The following is a 21,032-nucleotide window of genomic DNA, read 5'->3' as shown; positions in this document are numbered from 1 at the left end:
GGGGAGCGAGCAGGGAAGTGGAGTTGAGGCCAAGATCAGATCAGCCATGATATTATTGAATGGCAGAGAAGGCTCGAGGGGCCAATGGCCTACTCCTGCTCCTATTTCTTAGGTTCTTATGTTCAACTACTCTAAGGACCGCAGCAGTTCAAGGTGGCGGCTCACCCCAACTTCTCAAGGCCAATTAGGGGTAAGCAATAAATGCTGGCCTTGCCAGCGACGCCCACATCCCAGGAACAAATTTTTTTTTTAAATGCGGTTGCAAGTTCCACATTATAATCACTCTTTGGACTAAGAAGTTTCTCCCATTTTCCTTAATGAGGATCGGGCGGGAAAGTGGAGTTGAGGTCGAAGATCAGCCATGATCTTATTGAATGGAGCAGCAGGCTCAAGGGGCCGTATGGCCTACTCCTGCTCCTAAATCTTATGTTCTTATGACTGCAAACTGAGTGTGCTTTAGCTTCACCAGCTCGCTATATAGAAATTTCAGAAATGCAAGTGGGACTTCAAAAGTCCTTTTCGTTTTAAGTCCTTTATTTTTCCTCACTCATTTCTCCTGCACGAGACGGAGGATGAGAAGTTTCCTCACCCAATGCCCATTGGGCATACACTTCCAGCAGAAGTTGTTGGGTAGTGAGCCGATGCAGAACCCTGACTGATTTTTACCTCTTGACTGTAATGTCCCCACACAGCTGTCCCGGCAGCGACAGGCAAGCTCAGCACAAAAAGGTGGCCTTCCTGATCTGTATAACTCAACAGTCGTTGCAGACGCTCACTGAACCGTTAGGCAGCACATGCCATCTTTCTTCACCGTCACTAATGAAAGCGCACTCTCATAAATCAGGTTTCAATGCTGTATCTTCCAGTCATTTTGCTAGTAGTTCATTAATTATAAAGAACAAACAATTTTCTTTCTTTTCACAATGGGCTTTGTTTCCACCGTGGAGAGGTCGGTCAGGTCCACAATCACGATGAGGCAAGAGAAGACTAAGAACACAATTCTCATCCTTCTGGTAAACCTCAATCAAGCTTTAGGAACAGCAGGAGTCCATTCAACTCTTGGGCCTGTTCCACCATTCAATGAGATCATGGCTGGTTTGTAGCTCAATTCCGTTTACCCACCTTCCAACCATAACCCTTGATAACCTTACCTAACAAAAATCATAGAATCATAGGGCCCAAATTTCCCCATGAGTTGCACCGCTTTTTTTAGTGTAATTTGATTTTTCTGGTGTATCTTTTTAGTTGCAAATATGGCCATTTAATTTACGCCAGTGTAAGTGAGTTAGTTAGGTTTTTTGTTAGGTAATTTTTTTTTCAAAAGGGGGCGGTCTCAGCCACTTGCGCCAGTTATGCCAATATGGCCAGAAAGTAGTTGTATTAAACTAACTTAGGGCAGCGTATATGTCCACTTTTGTCCACACAGAAAGACCTTACTTACAGTTAAGGAATCGGCGCAAGTAACGACATTTAAAGCACCACCAAGCACCAAACAAGGCACAAAAAGTAACAAGCAATTAATTCACAAATAAAATAGAAGGAACTCTGCCCCTAAAGCACCAAGACCAAAGTAATAAGCAATCAATAAATAACAAATAAATAAATAGAAGGAACCCTGCACCTAAAGCACCAAAATCAATCAGTAAATAACAAATAAAAAATAGAAATCCTACCTTAGGGAACGCAGTGGGCCGCTGATGAGGGAGCCCATTCGGCCAGGGCTAGGGACGGCATGCTTCGGGCCCCTCCCACACGGCCTGCAGTGCATGTTTGCCGAAACGGCCTGCCAGGAGCTACTGCACATGCGCGGAGACTCCAGCACGCATGCGCAGAGGTCCTGGCACTGTTTTCAGCGCCGGGACCTAGCTCCGCCCCCCTCTCTTTGTTCTGCACCACACCAGCTCCACAGACGGCCCGAGAATCGGTCATGATCACAAGCATTTTTTTTTTGCCGCTGCTTCAGATCTAAAATGTCAGCGGGAGGGCTCGGAAGTGCGCCAAAAAAACCGGAGGGCCAAATTTAGGCCCATAGAATGGTTACAGCACAGTAGGAGGACATTCTGCCCATCGAGCCCATGCCGGCTCTCTGCAAGAGCACTTCAGCTCGTCCCACTCTCCCACCCTTTCCCCGTAGCCCTGCAATTACTTTCCTTCAGGTACTTATCCAATTCCCTTTTGAAAGCCACGATTGAGTCCGACTCCATCACCCTTTCAGGCAGCGCGCACCAGATCTTAACCACTCGCTGCGTAAAAATGTTTTTCATGTCGCCCTTGGGTCTTCAGCCATCACCTTAAATCTGTCAATCTCAGTCATGAAAATTTCAATTGCCCCTCCAGTATCCCACAGCCTTTTAGAGGAGAGTGTTCCAGCTTTACAAATGGAAGCGTATTTATACTGCAACAGGTCCAGAAATATCACTATGTTGACAAGCAATATTCTCACATTGGTCAATAACCAGTACCAGGATATAAGAGTCACGGGGCTGGATTTTTGCTCTGTTGCTGCCTCTGTCTTTGTCCCTGGAGGGCAGTAATGGCGGTGGAAAGCATTTCCGGGCCGGGAGGCCAGCTTCCAGTGCCCCACCGGGACATTCGGTGCGGGGTTTGTGGGGGCCGCGGAGCAGTATGGCCCGGGAGAGGTGAGCCGGTGTGCTACACCCCCCCTGGTTGTGACACTCGCCCGATCTGTAGTGCCCAGCAGCGCCCCCTAGTGGGACTGCCTGTGAAAGTGGGCGGTCCGAGCTGCAGCAGCCGCAGTGAGGGAAGGAAAGTCTACCTCAGGTAAGTATTGTTATGTATCTGTAAAGCATGCACTCCCATGTTCCGCCACCAGGGAGTGCATCCCCTGAAGTCACAAAGGATCCCAGCATCCCTTGGGAGCACTGTATATAAGCTGGCCCCAAAGGCCTGTTCCTCACTCTGGAGTGTCTTAATAAAGACTGAGGTCACTGTTACTTTAATCTCCCTGTGTGAAATCTCATCTGTGTTAGGAACACAACAAGTGTGATTGTTTTTTTTTCCGCAATTCATGTGGATGTGGCTTAAGGAAAGTATTGGGAATGTTTTTGGTGTTTTTTTTCGGGTTTTTTCCCCTAGGGAAGGCTCTCTTAGGACGCTCCGAGGCCGGCTATTTACCTCGGGGTTATTATTTTCTCAGCCGGCCGAGCACCCTAAAAGAGGCATACAATGCCTCCCTTAGCGTCCCGCTCCACACTCAGGGCCCAGCTGGTGAATTTTGCAGCTGGAGACGCAAACCATTTCCCAACGCAAAATTTACTGCCCCGCTTGTCTTAACACCGCAACAGAGGTGTGACCGAATTTCCAGCCCATGCTGTTTGAATTTGGAAAAAAAAATGGAATTGCATAATGGCACTTTCTGAACCATTCTCGGGACACACGGAGCAGTATTAATGATTAGGCTCTCAAAACACCTTCTTTGTGCTGTATTAAGTAAGGGCTACTTAATATATATCATTAAAGCTTACTAAGATTCAGCACTTTTCTGTATTTTTTTTTGTTAACTGCAAAGGCCAAACTCAAGCGACGATGGTTGATGAGCATATGTAAATGCAGACAACTGCTTTTTGTCAAACGCAACACTTAAAAGCAGGAATTTGAAACTCAACCATATGCACTGCCTACTGAATTATGCATTCTTGAGTCCCAAAACTTCATTGACAAGCATTCTGAACATTAATTAATTTCTCACCAATGTGTGAAGGGTTTATTGGCGCCTGGCCCGGCCTGCAAGACCATCAGCAGGCCGGGGCCATTGGAGGGAGCAGCGTGCGGCGGTATACCACTGCAGGGAGCAGCGCGTGCTGCTGCAGGAGGGCGACGGCTGTGAAACCAGGTCACTGATTGCAGTGCGGGCAGGCACAGCAGGAGGGGCGAAGGAGCGGCAAAAGTCCATAGAGGGAAGTGACCAGGGCCCAGGAGAGGCATGAATCTGGGGCCCAGAGGCAGCACGGGCCAGCCCACACTGCGATATGTGTGTGTGTGCTTGGTCTGTGCAGCAGAGCTGGTCTCCAGTTAGTCTTGGGTAACCCTTGCCACTGGACCAAGACCTAGCTCTGTCAAGCCCGTGTGGTGGCTGGTGTGCAACGGCCACCCCACGTTAAAAAAATCCACACACAGGCATCTTCCACCCTTCACGATGCAGTTCGGGATCTGGAATATTAGGTCCTTCATTGAAACACCTGTGAACTCATCCCTTTTTGGTGTGGAAGCAAGACATCCTCCCTGCGAGGGACTGCCTATGATGATGATGAGGGGGATGAGAGAGGGTGGAGGGGATATGGTGTTCCAAGAAGATCCCAGAAGGAGCTGAATAGAACTTATTTCATAGCTTAAAAACTGGCTTCCAGGAAAAAGTTAACAATTGATTGCTTGACGGTAAATTGAAACCAATTTGTATTGATCAATCACTATAGAACAGAGTGACCTCACACTGATTCTGTCTTTATCTTAATAAAGGAGAAGGCTAGCAGAGATACAACACACCAATGGTGTCAGCTGTAGCTCAGTAGGTAGCACTCTTGCCTTTGAGACAGAAGGTTGTGGGTTTAATCCCCATCCCAGACTTGAGCGTACAATCCAGGCTGACACTCTCAGTGCAATCCTGAAGGTCTGTCGGGTGGTGTCATCTTTCAAATGAGACTTAAAACTTGTCCTCTCAGGTGGGTGTAATGGATCCTGCAGCACTCTTCAAACAAGAGCAGGAGAGTTCTCCCTGGTGTCCTGGCCAATATTTATCCCTTACCCAACACAGTATCTGGTCATTATCACATTGCTGTTTGTGGGAGCTTGCTATGTGCAAATTGGCTGCTGCGTTTTCTACATTACAACAGTGACTACACTTTAAAAGTACTATACTTCATTGGATGTGAAGCGCTTTGGGACTTCCAGTGGTCATGGAAGGCGCTATATAAATGCACGGTGTTTTTTTTCCTTTAACCTTGCAATATAATTTCAAGAAAAAGAGGTACAATTTTCTATGCGATGGAAGATAGAATTGATTCCACTGGTGAATTTCTCTCTTATGGAGATCACGATGTCAGGTCACACAATCAAGGCACTGGTTATTCAATCATCATTCAATAACAAGCTTGCAACCATTTTGCTGCACGTTAAAGGGATATTGTCAGCAGTGGTAGGATCTTTCATAGTAGTTTATGAAGTTTCTATACCAAGGGAGGCCTTACAATGTGATTGCTTATTTAATATCCATCTAACCGGTCATGGCTGGGAGCTTAAATCTATGAACGTCTTAAATTAAAAAATTACAATCAAAATGCAAATAATACGCTGGAAATATATCTCCTTTAACTGAAGTATAAGTAGCAATTAGAAGATATTGCTCAATTTAAATAAACTGGACTCGTATCTCTCCATAGAAAATCCAGCCTATGCTTGTGCCATTTAACAATTCATCTGACTTTGCTTTCAATCACTTTCTCCAGCTGCAGTTGCAAACCTTTAAATTCTCTGCCCATTCATGTTTCTTCCCCACTGACCTGCTTGATGCCAACCCATACATTTTGTACCCCACCAGCTCCCCCTCTCTCTCTCTCTCTCACACACAGGTAGATAAACCCAATCATTGGTGATCACCAGTGGTGATCCAAAACTCGGCTGCCCCGTGTCCTAACTTGCACCATGTCCCGCTCACCCCTCACCCCTGTGCTCGCTGACCTACATTGGCTCCTGGTTAAGCAACACCTCGATTTCAAAATTATCATCCTTATTTTCAAATCTTTCCATCACCTCGCCCCTCCCTAAATCTGTAATATCTCGCCCCTCACCACCCCCTCGCCCCTCACCACCCTCTTGAGCATCCCTGATTTAATTGGAACAGAGTTGGTGCCAAGATGCCACAGTGTTGGTGACTTTTTCTGTTTTTAGACCTAATGTTGGCCTCCTTTCAAATTCTTCTCTCTTGAGCATCCCCGATTATAATCGCTCAACCATCGGTGGCTGTGCCTTCTGTTGCCTGGGCCCCAAGCTCTGGAACTCCCTGCCTAAACCTCTCCGTCTCTCTACCTCTCTTTCCTCCTTCAAGACGCTCCTTAAAACCTACTTCTTTTGGTCATCTGCGCTAATTTCTACTTCTGCGGCTCGGTGTCAAATCTTTTATCTGATGACACTCCTGTGCAGTGCCTTGGGACGTTTCACTACATTAAAGGCGCTATATAAATACAAGTTGTTGTTATTGAAAACATCAGAACAAAGCCAATCGCCATTATAATTTTAAGTAAATAATAAAACTTGCCTATTTATTTAAAATGTGTTAAGATCAAGTGATAACTGGTAAAAGATAAATTTACAAGCTGTTACATGTACTGATTGCTTATAAACCAATTCCTGCTGAAGTGCAACTCAGTACAATCCTACCAATATTTAATTCGACTGACTGGACTTTGTAAAATGAATTAAACTAATATATGTTTTTAAAAAAAGGTGAACTGATTGTTTATCTTTTTTGCTCACATCAACTTAAAATAAACTGACTGACCCGCTGCTCACAAATATCCTCTATTTGAACGGGAAGAGGGTGAAATAAAATTTCAAAAAAGTTATGACCGTAAATAAATTGCTTAATTTCCATTATCTATCCAATGCTTTTATTTTCAAATCCTCATATTCAGTATTCATCGCAGAACCTTGCAAGCCATACCACAAAGCTGTAAGGTTACAGAGTCAAGCACAGCACGCCATTTAAGTAAATCCACGGGACAAATCGGTGGCTGTTTGATGTAGAGTTGCCAATGTGAGCATTTCAAATGATGACAAAAAAAAACAATAATTACCCTATGTTCTTAACAGCGCATCAATATCTGACCCAACACCAGTAACATTGATTTTTTTAAACCTTCCGCAATGCAAGCTTTGAACACTCAGGGACTTTACTCGATAAAGGTGAAATCAAATTGAAAAGCCCTTTAATAATTTTATGAAATATATCTGTCTGAATTTTTTTTTTTCTGTAGCCTCGTAGTTGACAAATCAGACATAATGTGCCCTGGAATAGTTCAAACATACAGTTTTGCTTACAAAATGCTAATCATCAATTTTCATCACCATTGCTCTGGGCAGTCATGTCACATCATGGTAGCAATGTGAGCATTTGAATTTTTCAGGCAGAGACACAAAATTAATGATTGCACCAATTGAAAGAAAGAAGAAAGTAAGACTTGCATTTCTGTGGTGCTTTTCACGACCATTGGATATCCTAAAGCGCTTTACAGCCAATGAAGTACTTTTGAAGCGTAGTCACTGTTGTAATGTAGGAATCATGACACCCAATTTGCGCACAGCAAGCTCCCACAAACTGCAATGTGATAATGACCAGATGATCTGTTTTAGTGATGTTGAGTGAGGGATAAATATTGGCCAGGACACTGGGGATAACTCCCCTGCTCTTCTTCGAAATAGTGTCATGGGATCTTTTATGCCCGAGAGGGCAGACAGGGCCTCGGTTTTACGTCTCATCCAAAAGACGGCACCTCCGACAGTGCAGCACTCCTTCAGCACTGCACTGGAGTGTCAGCCGAGATTTGTGCGCTCAGGTTCCTGGAGCAGGACTTGAACCCACAACCTTCTGACTCAGAGGCGAGTGTGCTGCCCACTGAGCCAGTGACTGACACTTCTGAGGTCTCCAATGCAGCTGACAATGGTGTTTCATCAGCTCAAGTAACAGGCTGCAGTACAACCAGGATTCCATAACATCAACGAGAGTTGGGCTAGGGTTAGGGTCTCGACATTTGATTCCTCCCAACCCGCCTACTCTTATTGCCCAGACCACTTTTTAAAACATTCCTTTCACCTTAGATTTGTGTGCTCAAGGTTCAGGAGTGGGACCTGAACCCACAACCTTCAGACTACAAGGCAAGAGTGCTACCTACTGAGCCACAGCTGATGGAACAGGCTGTATTAGGATGCAAAACATACCCAGTAAAACTGCGCAGAAGAAATGATCACAAGCTAACAATGCATCTGCTGGACTATGGCCGTTCCACTTTGATGTACCCTGCTGGACTGTCTTTGATGGGCTGAAAAGGAATTTTTGACAGGTGCTTCTGAACAGGCTGTTTTTCATTTTTACTTCTCTCAGTAGCTGGATGACGGGGCAGGGAAGGCAGAAAAAGTGGGGCTACCCAGATGAGTTCACTGAGAAATGGGGTGAGCGTGACTGAGCCTGATGGCCTTGCCTTGACTGTATAACGTAACATCGAGCTCAACACATGGAACGTGGAACTCAACACAACATCAGCAGTCCACAGTGGAAGCTGGACCAATACAGAAAAGTTGAGTCAACTTCGGGTAAAACAAAACCGGCAAATGAATACTTGTCCCAAAACAGAACCCTGAAGGATGCATTCTAATTGAACAAACATCCCCCTCGCGCTAATTGTTATTCCATCTCAAAGTATAAAATTAAATACAACATCCTGCTGCAAGTATAAAATATTCTACAATTATCCAGCTTTTCATGCACAACGCTTTAATTAAGCCAGTGGCTTATTTCACACCGTTATGTAGCAGTGTACTTTAGAAGTAATTACTCTGAGGTAGCATATGGAGGATGCGTTGGGAACTAAATATTTTCAATATAACTCCGCCCCCATCCCCAGCCCCCTTTTATGTCTTCCTTCGCCTCCCTCCAATTTGCTCCATTCTTCTCAAATGCTCAGTGGACCTGAGCTGTGAAATTATAGATATGTAGTACAAAGAAAGGCAACTGGGTCTACAATGCTTAATGCACAATGAAAGCATGGATAGGTTTTCTGAGTTTTACTTCAATTACCTTTGGGAGCAGGAGAGGATATTTTTCCTGAAGTGATTACGTGGATTGTGTAGAGCTCACGATACAACAGCATATAATGGCAGCGAGTTGCTCAGCTATGCAATCTTTCATCAGCCACATGCTTTCTTACATGTATATGTCTCCTGTATGGATCATGTACAGGCGACACCTCAAGTCGCTGGAGAAATACCACCAACGATGTCTCCGTAAGATCCTACAAATCCCTCGGGAGGACAGACGAACCAATATTAGCGTCCTCGACCAGGCCAACATCCCCAGCATCGAAGCACTGACCACACTCAACCAGCTCTGTTGGGCGGGCCACATTGTCCGCATGCCAGATACGAGACTCCCAAAGCAAACGCTCTCCTCGGAACTCCTTCACAACAAACGAGCCAAAGGTGGGCAGAGGAAACGTTTCAAGGACACCCTCAAAGCCTCCCTGATAAAGTACGACAACCCCACTGACACCTGGGAGTCCCTGGCCAAAGATCACCCTAAGTGGAGGAAGTGCAGCCCGGAGGATACTGAGTACCTCGAGTCTCATTAAGAACATAAGAACATAGAATTAGGAACAGGAGTAGGCCATCTAGCCCCTCGAGCCTGCTCCGCCATTCAATAAGATCATGGCTCATCTGGCCATGGACTCAGCTCCACTTACCCGCCCGCTCCCCATAACCCTTAATTCCCTTATTGGTTAAAAATCTATCTATCTGTGACTTGAATACATTCAATGAGCTAGCCTCAACTGCTTCCTTGGGCAGAGAATTCCACAGATTCACAACCCTCTGGGAGAAGAAATTCCTTCTCAACTCGGTTTTCAATTGGCTCCCCCGTATTTTGAGGCTGTGCCCCCTAGTTCTAGTCTCCCCGACCAGTGGAAACAACCTCTCCGCCTCTATCTTGTCTATCCCTTTCATTATTTTAAATGTTTCTATAAGATCACCCCTCATCCTTCTGAACTCCAACGAGTAAAGACCCAGTCTACTCAATCTATCATCATAAGGTAATCCCCTCATCTCCGGAATCAGCCTAATGAATCGTCTCTGTACCCCCTCCAAAGCCAGTATATCCTTCCTTAAGTAAGGTGACCAAAACTGCACACAGTACTCCAGGTGCGGCCTTACCAATACCCTATACAGTTACAGCAGGACCTCCCTGCTTTTGTACTCCATCCCTCTCGCAATGAAGGCCAACATTCCATTCGCCTTCCTGATTACCTGCTGCATCTGCAAACCAACTTTTTGGGATTCACGCACAAGGACCCCCAGGTCCCTCTGCACCGCAGCATGTTGTAATTTCTCCCCATTCAAATAATATTCCCTTTTACTGTTTTTTTTCCCCAAGGTGGATGACCTCACACTTTCCGACATTGTATTCCATCTGCCAAACCTTAGCCCATTCGCTTAAACTATCTAAATCTCTTTGCAGCCTCTCTGTCCCGCTTTCCCACTAATCTTTGTGTCATCTGCAAATTTTGTTGCACTACACTACACTCTGTCCCCTCTTCCAGGTCATCTATTGGCGAGAGCATGTAGAAATCAAGCGCAGGCAGCGGAAAGAACGTGCGGCAAACCTGTCCCACCCACTCCTTCCCTCAACGACTATCTGTCCCACCTGTGACAAGGACTGTGGCTCTTGTATTAGACCTAAGGACTCATTTTAAGAGTGGAAGCAAGTCTTCCTCAATTTTGAGGGACTGCCTATGATGATGATGATGATGCTTACTGAAATGTGCTCCTCTCCTGAAAGTGGTGAGGTGCTGGGGCAGGGTGGTACAGTCATAAGTAGCCTTCCATTCAGTCACCCAACTAGCCGTTCTTCAGATCCAAGTATTGATGGTGTTTGTTGGTGGGACCTTAGACAAGGCTGAGGTTCACTTTCAGCCTCGAGTGATTACATTATTTCGTTGATGACTGATTATTTACATGTAGGCATAAATCTAGAGTAATTATATATGTCTTTGAGGGGCTGGAAAGGAATTGACTGCAGCAACTCGCCAAGGCTTCTTCAGCAGTGCCTCCCAGACTCGCGACCTCTACCACCTAGAATTACCAGGGCAGCTGGCGCAGGGGAACACCACCACCTCCAAGTTCCCTTCCAAGTTACACACCATCCTGAATTGGAACTATATCGGCCGTTCCTTCATCGTCGCTGGGTCAAAATCCTAAGACTCCCTGCCTAACAGCTCTGTGGGAGCACCTTCACCACACGGACTGCAGCAGTCCAGGGTGGCAGTTCACCACCACCTTCTCAAGGGCAATTAGGGATGGGCAATAAATGTTGGCCTTGCTAGCGACATCCACACCCCATGAACGAAGAAAAAAAATGAACAAAGCTGATTGAAATTACTCTAATTCTTCAATGTATAACAGCAGTTCAGCCACAAGCTAATTGAATGGCAGAGCAGGTTCAGGGTGCCGAGTGACCTCTCAATGTTTGTAACTGGATATGGATGTTTTATAACTTTTTAATGGAATAACAAAAAACATTGTACCACTGTATAGCTTCCTGAGCTGAACTTACACTAGGAACATAAAAAATAGGAGCAGGAGTAGGCCATTTGGCCCCTCAAGCCTGCTCCGCCATTCAATAAGATCATGGCTGATCTGATCATGACCTCAACTCCACTTTCCTGCCCGTCCCCCATAACCCTTGACTCCCCGACAGTTCAAGAATCTGTCTGTCTCCACCTTGAATAGATTCAATGACTCAGCCTCCACAGGGGCAGAGAATTCCAACGATTCATGATTCTCTGAGAGAAGAAATTCCTCCTCATCTCTGTCTTAAATGGGCGACCCCTTATTCTGAAACCATGCCCCCTAGTTCTAGATTCACCCACTAGGGGAAGCATCCTCTCTGCGTCTACCCTGTCAAGCCCGCCCATTTAAAACTGAGATGGGGAGGAACAAGGTGGATGCAGAGAGGATGTTTCCATTGCTGGGGGAGACTAGAACGAGAGGGCATGATCTTAGAATAAGAGACTGCCCATTTAAAACAGAGATGAGGAGAAATGTCTTCTCTCAGAGGGTTGTAAATCTGTGGAATTCACTGCCTCAGAGAGCTGTGGAAGCTGGGACATTGAATAAATTTAAGACAGAGATAGACAGTTTCTTAACCGATAAGGGAATAAGGGATTAAGGGATTAAGGGGAGCAGGCAGGGAAGTGGACCTGAGTCCATGATCGGATCAGCCATGATTGTATTAAATGGCGGAGCAGGCTCGAGGAGCCATATGGCCTGCTCCTATTTCTTATGTTCTTATGTAGAAGCTTATACATTTCAATAAGATCACCTCTTATTCTTCTAAACTCCAATGAGTACAGGCCCAACCTGCTCAACCTTTCTTCATAATGTCATCATTAAGTAGCTCAGTGGTTGCACGATGCCTGTGGGAAGGTGCAATCACGTAATCTGCAAGATTCTTGTGTTCCCTCTCACCATAGCTGTTCTACCAAAGCTTGACACTTCCACCAGCACACAGAACAACACCAAAGCTGTTTCAATAATGAGTGAGCCAATTGCATAGCACACGAGTTGTAAATTGGGTTCAAGAAGTACTTAAAAAGCCAAAGCGAATTCCTTGTTTTTGTTCCAAGAGACGTGAGTTAATATTGAACGTGTACATGACCACAGTGAGGCCATTGTGTATAGCTCCCAACACCCCATTGTATCAAAGCAATATAAAAGTTGAAAGTGTAGATTAACTAGGATGTTACTCGGAATGAGGAGTTTCAATCATGAAGACAGACTTGAGAAGTTTGGGATTTTTTGTTAAACTAGAACTAAGATTAAGGTTGTGATCGAGATCTTCAGATTTAGGAAGAGTTATGAAAAGGCAACTAAGTTCAATCTATTTTAAAGGCAATATATTTGTTTTATTAAAGTTAAATATCAGTTATTTGTGCCTCTGTGAATGGTTTCCCCTCCAATAGGTCAGCTTCTATTATAGCAGTGTAATTATAAATTGCCGCAACTTTACATAGGGTGCGAGTTGTGTTATGTATAGAAGAACTCCATGAGGCTAAGTACTGTGAGCTAAACTTCGTGTAACCTTAGTCTTCTTTATTACAACTCCAGAATGCCTAAACAACATGGCAGCCAACCTTTTATACTAGCCCTGCACGTGTGTGCAGGTGACCATTAGGACTCCAACAGTCGCGCCCTCTGATGGACAGTATTACATGGTTACATATATAACAAGTTGGATCACAGTTGATGTGAAATCCCCACGACGTTACAAAGTTTGCATTGTGTCCAGGTACAGAAATGTTACCCCAAAGTTCACTGAAAATTTTTTCAGGGACTATGAGGAGATTTTTTTTTCCCAATCAACCTTATTACGCATTTTTTTTTTAAACACACCAGGTGAATGCTTTAAGGGTATGAAGGGATCATTTGTCTAAGCGTTGCTGCATCAAATCTTTGCACAACAATTGGAAAATACTTAGCAATAAGTGAACCAATTTATTCCTGGAACACAACACAAAGATCGAAGCAGCTGGCAATTGTTTTTGTGGTAACGTAACTAACTCTAAATGTTTTTTCAGCATGGTCTCCATCTGCCGCCATTCTATTGTTTTCCTTGGTAGGATGCTTATTATTCATTTTTTTTTTTACAATTAGAGATGCGGATCTGCCCTCAAATCTGCCCACCTTTCTTCAATTCAGCTTTTTGCCCAGGGGTGGGGGCTACTGCGAAAATGCGCGGGAGTGAGAGAAGGCACAAAAGCTTGGTGGCGCCACGCCCCGCTGGTAGCGCCCCGGGCCACTGCGCCTCCGGGACGATGTAATCGCCGTGCGCGACAACCCGCTTTCACCCAACGACGAAAATTGGGCAGCGCCCCGTGAGGCCGCCGTGGGCAATGTCAGCGCCAGCCTCGCAGGTCGCGAATCGGACTGCACTCCGCTCGTGGGGCGAAATTTGAAGTGGTGGGTGGGGGCGTGCCGCCATTTTGCGCCGCCCTCCGACTTACCGGTCCGGCCTCCGAGTCCATTTTCGCGGGGTCCGTGCCGCGATGGTGCAGCCCGGCACACCCGTTTCGGTGCCGGGCTACAGCCACGACATCCCGCAGAGCTCGCAGCGTGCACTCCCCTTTAACAGCAAGGGAGGGCCCTTAGAACGGGTCCGCGCCAAGCGGAGAGGCCGCGTAGCCCGACATTGCTCTCCACTTCCTGTCAGGGTTGGTAAGCCCAATGTCCGCTTCCGGGGCGGGACTTCCCGCAAAGATTATCTCCCCCAAGTGGGGCAATACCCAATTTCAGCCCCGAACGATTTATTCCCCCTTTGATAATCTAATAACATTGCAGAACTGCAACTCACGGTGCCTTTCTCGCTGAATTACATCGGGCTTTAGTTGCATAATGTCAGATGGTTGTGAAAATCATTTTCCCAACAAAAGTGAAGGCAGGAGACCAAGCAGAAACGTTGGCTACTAACAGCTACAGTGCAATTTGTTGATGTTGGAGGTTTGCGCTTGTTAAAAGGTTAACCTTATATAACGTCTCCAGTGCAAACAGATTTTGATATGTGAGCGAAATTCATCGACTGCAATTTTTCGCTGTAATTACACTTTGGATTGCAGCTGTAAGAGAACTAAAATGTTGCTCAACTTTGAAGCAGTAAAATCTGGGGGAAGTTCATGCATTCTTCAATAACGTACTCCCATCTGTGTCACTATAAAATGCATCACAACATGTGCCATTAGAGATAACTTCCTCAGGCTACATCTGGCTCAGTAGTTGCACATTTGTCTCTATGTTGGAAGGTCATAGGTTCAACCCTGCTCCCTCCGAGGACTTGTGCACCAATTTTGGCTGAAACCCCCGTGCAGCACTGAAGGAATGCTGCACTGTCAAAGGTGCCGCTTTTTGGTTGAGAATCACAACAAAGGTCGCATCTGACTGTACAGTTGGACAGACGGCATCCCATCACTCGATTTGAAGGGGAGCAGGTGAGTTAGCCAAAAGGTGGTCTGGCCAACATTTAACCCTCAAACAACACCACCCAATCAACTTGACTGGACATCTATCAGCCATGTCTCAGGAATTGAAGGTTATGCTGTTAGGGTTAGATGAAGAGGGGTATGAGGAGGCTCGTGTGGAGCATAAAGACCGGCAAGGACCAGTTGGGCCAAATGGCCTCTTTCTGTGCTGTGCGCTCTAAGTAATTCATTATTTTTTCAAATATTCATTCGAGGGATGCTGGCACGGCCGGCATTTATTGCCCATCCCCAATTGCCCTTGAGAAGAAGGTGGCGAGCCCCTTTCTTGAACTGCTGCAGTCCGTGTGGTGAAGGTGCTCCCACAGTGCTGTTGGGGAGGGAGTCCCAGGATTTTGACCCAGCGTTGATGAAGGAACAACGATGGTATGTGATTTGGAGGGGAACTTGGAGGTAGTGTTCCCATGCGCCTACTGCCATAAATTGATTCAAATACTTGCCTCTGCAGTCTAGGATGTGGATTCAGTTTAGAACGGAATACCCCCCCGTGAGGTAGTGGGCTTCCTCCCACCCCTCTTCCTCAACCCTAACAGCATAACTGAGCTGGACAGATTCTTGAACTATAGGGGAGTCAAGGGTTATGGGAACAGGCAGGAAAATGGAGCTGAGTCAATGATAAGATCAGCCACGATCATATTAAATGTCGGAGCAGGCTTGAGGGGCAGTATGGCCTACTCCTGCTCCTATTTCTTATGTCTTTCCTGGCACGTTGTATGGTATATATGCTACTTTCTAAACCATGTACATCTTGCAGACTAGTGTCCTCTTTGAGGAAGACAACACAAGCGTGGATCCTGGGAGAAATGACCATCAGTTAGAACACGAGACATTACTGATTTGTTCTGACCAGTAACCAATCGGCCGCATCCTGTGTAAGCGTTTCCCAAAAGACACCTTATTCAACTGGCTGACAAATCTGCCGATTAGTTAAATCAACTAGCAGCAAAGCTGGTAACTTGGAACAAGCGACATGCTGTGTGATCAGCAACTCACTCTTTTGGAGTCTTGGGGAGCTTTGGTCCGTCGAGCTTCAGCTTCAGTTCCGCTGGTACATGCAGAATCTCCGCACACGATTTAATGGAGAGGTTGGAGTCTTCCCGGCGTACTGAAAAGATAATTGAAGCATCATTAATTGTTGTTTTTTCTCCAGGCACAGAGCTCTGACGCAGGGTCACACCGAAAACGTTAACCTTTCTCTTTCAGATGCCGATTGCTCTGCGTGTATGCCCAGCATTTTCTCTTTTGATATCTATTATCACATAGTTGTCAAGCAAGGTAAATGGCGCTTAATGCATACAGAATGAGAATTAGCACATGAAAATCAAAGCAACACAAGAACAAAACTGTTTTCGAAAATCAAAGTTAATCCTTCTCAGCGCTAAATCTTTCCGCTTTGTGATTATTTAGCAGAAGACATTTAAAGAGGGAGCCAATGCTTTCCGCTGTTGTATGATAGATATCATCTGAGTCTTGTATAATCTGCAAAGAACCAAAAGGTCTCTCCCTGTTATTTTCATTTAATTCCTATTACAATCTTCATCTGCTGTGTTCCAATTAAGCAGCCAGCGCCATGTCTTAATCATTCAGAGTACAACACTGTTGTATACTAATTATTAAAATGGTATTGTGCATGACCCATAACATTGTTATGTGAACAGGTACAGACAGCGCCGTAAAACATAGTAAGCGGTGGTCAACAGGTCAACTCCAGTCTAATTAAAATAGTGAATACACGAAATGATGTTTTAGCCTCGGTGCTGAGGAGAGCAAATGAATAATTCTGTCAGATAAGTGAGCTGTGACGTATCCCACACAACGCTGATCTGTCAGTGACACAGACACCTTCAGGTACAAATACTCAGCTTGGCAACTTGTTGACCTCAGTGTCGGTCAGACGTCAGGGAACGGTGGCCAAGAAGGCTGATCGAAGAATGGGCGCACTCAAGAAAGCTCAATCCCATTCGTTGCTATTGGCAAGTGTTCCACAGACCCGCCATCCGCCTAATGAGAGAAAGCTATAGTGGTTGCTCAAAGGACACGTTCAAAGCCTCCCTGATAAAATGCAACATCCCCATCGACACCTGGGAGTCCCTGGCCAAAGACCGCCCTAAATGGAGGAAGTGCATCCGGGAGGGCGCTGAGCACCTCGAGTCTCGTCGCTGAGAGCATGCAGAAATCAAGCGCAGGCAGCGGAAGGAGCGTGCAGCAAACCGGACTCCCCACCTCCCCCCCCCCCCTTTCCTTCAATGACTGTCTTTCCCACCTGTGACAGAGACTGTAATTCTCGTATTAGAAACATAGAAAATAGGTGCAGGAATAGGCCATTCGGCCCTTCAAGCCTGCACTGCCATTCGATGAGTTCATGGTTGAACATGCAACTTCAGTACCCCATTCCTGCTTTCTCGTCATACCCCTTGATTGGCAACTTGTTGACCTCAGTGTCGGTCAGTATTGGATTGTACAGTCACTTAAGAACTCATTTTTAGAGTGGAAGCAAGTCTTACTCAATTCCGAGGGACTGCCTATGTTGATAATAGTGGTAGGCTAAAAAGAAAACACAACTCTTTGGCCTGGAACTACTATAGACCAATGCCGTGGAGTGTGCTGGACTTGAGAAGGATGGTCTGAGGTAGAGCCGAAATTCCCCCAAATTGAAAAGATATAACTGGACTGTCGGTCCATGTACAAGATTAGGAGTGGAGCGACAGCACAATTGTTACATGTACTTAAGCTAGATCTCCTTGCTTGTGCCAGCAACAAAGGAATTACATTTGTTGGAACAGGATTATACAGGGATTAAAAACAGAAAATGCTGGAAATATTCAGAAGTTCAGGCAGCATCTGTGTAGTGAGCTGCACTTCTCCATATAACTCTCAATCCTTGCTTTCCCAAAGCGTTTGACTGCGCTGCCTCATCTCCTGAACATTTCCAGCATTTTCATTTCTTATTTCAGAAATCCAGCATCCGCATGTCTTTGCTTTTGTATTAGGATTTAAACAGGGATTGGATTGGACAGTGGTTTAAGTACAGTGACCAGGGCCTCCATCGTGATTTTAAATGCTCGGTCAGTTTATCACAGCCAGGGCAGGGGGCAGGTGCACTTTGTCGATCATTGCTCATACAGGTTGAACCTCCCTTGTCCGGAACCCTCGGGGCCTGTTCTGTTCCGGATAAGGGATTTTTCCGGATGAGGGGTGGTCACGTTAAATTGGATGGTACAGGTACTGAGCAAGGGGAATATCGGGGCTGGCTGGCTCGTAGTTGGGAGTGCGGCAGAGAGATCATAGGGGAGGGGGCGCGGTCGCAGGGTCAGGCCAGTGATTGCGGGAGTCGGCAGCGAGGAAGGACTTCCATTTGTTCATGTCGGAGTTCTGCGCATGCGCCACCCGGTGACCAGGAATGGTTCTGGACGAGGGGTGGTTCCGGATAAGGGAGTTCTGGATAAGGGAGGTTCAACCTGTATTTGGAAAAGGGTGTAAAATGTGGATGCCTTACTTGATGAGGATATTAGTGTATCGGAGAGAGTTCGGGAAAGAGCAGCATGGATGAGTTTTGAGGATAGACAGAGCTGAAATTGTTCCACCAGAGGAAACAAGATTCAGAGGATAGCTGTTCCAAGTGTTTACATTTCTAATAAGGATGGACAATGTCGACGTCACCAAGTCTTTGATCAACCCTGCCCTTATCTCCTTCGTCAGCTCTTTTCCCGGTTTTCTTTTGAGACGGTGAAGCACTTGCAAACTTTTCCGACATTATAAGTGCCCTATGAGTGCAACAGTGTTTTGTACAAAAAGGGTCAAGGGTTACCAGGAGAAGTACAGAACTGAAAATCGAGGGTAATATTTGTGAATTAACATTCCTCCTGCCATAGTGCCATGCGATGATGGTGCTGATTGGGAATTTGGGCGTTAAAGTCAGAGCATCTGCTTCACAGGTTGCAAGGTCTTGGAGGCATCAATGAAATCCTATGGTGGAAAAAGGCTGCTTTTCAAACACTGATCTCTTCATTGCTGCCACACTGCCCATGGCCCCGACCTGCGAGAGACCACCAGAGGCAGGTCGGGGCCATAAAAGGAGTGGCGAGCGGTGGCCATGAGCAGCGTGGCGGCGTACCACGGCAAGGTACAGCGCGTACCGGTGCAGGAGGGCGATGGCAGCAAAGAGGGACGTCATCAAGGTCCAGGTCGGTAGTTGGAGCGTGGGCAGGTACAGCAGGAGCGGTGAGGTCGGGGCAAAGGAACGACGAGAGCGGGGCCCAGGAGAAGTGTGAGTTCTGGGCCCAGAAGAACCGAGGGCCCAGGGGCAGCACGGGCCAGCCCACACTGAGATATGTGCACGCACTCGGTCCGTGCAGCAGAGCTGGTCTCCAGTTGTCTTGGTTAACCCTTGCCAATAGACCAAGGCCCAGCTCTGCCAAGCCCTTACGGTGGCTGGTGTGCAATGGCCACCACACGTTAAAAAAATCCACGCGCAGGCATCTTCCACCCTTCAGGATGTAGTTCGGGATCCAGACTATTAGGTTCTTTCATTGAAATACCTCTGAACTCATCCTTTTTTGGTGTGGAAGCAAGTCATCCTCGTTTCGAGGGCCTGCCTATGATGATCTTCATTGCTGAAACGGAGAGAAATTCCAGCCTAGACTGATGAGATGGGATCTTCTTTCATCTGCTGAGCATAAGGGACCCTTATGTTAAAGTGGAACAGAAAGACTTGCATTCATATAGCCCCTCTCCTGACCTCGGGACGTCCCAAAGCACCTTACAGCCAAGGAAGTACTTTTGAAGTAAAAACAGAAAATGCTGTAAATACTCAGCAGGTCAGGCAGCATCATGGAGAGAGAAACAGAGTTAACGTTTCAGGTCGATGACCTTTCATAAGAACATAAGAAATAGGAGCAGGAGTAGGCCATACGGCCCCTCGAGCCTGCTCCACCATTCAATAAGATCATTGCTGATCTGATCATGGACTCAGCTCCACTTCCCTGCCTGCTCCCCATAACCCCTTATCCCCTTATCATTTAAGAAACTGTCTATTTCTGTCTTAAATTTATTCAATGGCCCAGCTTCCACAGCTCTCTGAGGCAGCGAATTACACAGATTTATAACCCTCTGAGAGAAGAAATTTCTCCTCATCTCAGTTTTAAATGGGCGACCCCTTATTCTAAGATCTTGCCCTCTAGTTCTAGTCTCCCCCATCAGTGGAAACATCCTCTTTGCATCCACCTTGTCAAGCCCCCTCATAATCTTATACATTTCGATAAGATCACCTCTCATTCTTCTGAATTCCAACGAGTAGAGGCCCAACCTACTCAACTTTTCCTCATAAGTCAACCCCCTCATCTCCGGAATCAACCGAGTGAAGCTTCTCTGAACTGCCTCCAAAGCAAGTATATCCTTTCGTAAATATGGAAACCAAAACTGCACGCAGTATTCCAGGTGTGGCCTCACCAATACCCTGTATAGCTGTAGCATGAAGTCCCTGCTTTTATACTCCATCCCCTTTGCAATAAAGGCCAAGATTCCATTGGCCTTCCTGATCACTTGCTGTACCTGCATACTATTCTTTTGTGTTTCATGCACAAGTACCCCCAGGTCCCGCTGTACTGCGGCACTTTGCAATCTTTCGCCATTTAAATAATAACTTGCTCTTTGATTTTTTCTGCCAAAGTGCATGACCTCACACTTTCCAACATTATACTCCGTCTGCCAATTTTTTGCCCACTCACTGAGCCTGTCTATGTCCTTTTGCAGATTTTTTGTGTCCTCCTCACACATTGCTTTTCCTCCCATCTTTGTATCATCAACAAACTTGGCTACGTTATACTCAGTCCCTTCTTCCAAGTCGTTAATATAGATTGTAAATAGTTGGGGTTCCAGCACTGATCCCTGTGGTACCCCAGTGATTACTGGTTGCCAACCAGAGAATGAACCATTTATCCTGACTCTCTGTTTTCTGTTAGTTAGCCAATCCTCTATCCATGCTAATATATTACCCCCAACCCTGTGACCTTTTATCTTGTGCAGTAACCTTGTCAAATGCTTTCTGGAAGTCCAAATACACCACATCCACATTTCGTCAGATCAGTTCTCACAAAGGGTAATCGACCTGAAATGTAACTCTCGTTTCTCTCTCCACAGATGCTGCCTGACCTGCTGAGTGTTTCCAGCATTTTCTGTTTTTAATATCAGATTCCAGGATGCACACTGACATTATAATGACCAGAT

General features: G+C 46.0%; 1 protein-coding gene across 1 annotated transcript in view; it reads right to left on the bottom strand.

The window, feature by feature from the left end:
* The window catches only part of ccser1 (coiled-coil serine-rich protein 1), a 1,720,263-nt gene that overhangs the window by 1,224,510 nt on the left and 474,721 nt on the right, over positions 1-21,032 (bottom strand). The window contains exon 5 of the mRNA XM_070866097.1: positions 15,801-15,912. Within this exon, the coding sequence (XP_070722198.1) occupies positions 15,801-15,912 (112 nt within the window). The remainder of the gene's footprint in view (positions 1-15,800; positions 15,913-21,032) is intronic.

Source organism: Pristiophorus japonicus, chromosome 2 (genome assembly GCF_044704955.1).
Source record: "Pristiophorus japonicus isolate sPriJap1 chromosome 2, sPriJap1.hap1, whole genome shotgun sequence".
In the NCBI taxonomy this organism is placed as follows: Eukaryota; Metazoa; Chordata; class Chondrichthyes; family Pristiophoridae; genus Pristiophorus; species Pristiophorus japonicus.
The sequence above is the reverse complement of the archived record's forward strand: the minus strand, read 5'-3'. Positions and strand labels throughout refer to the sequence as shown.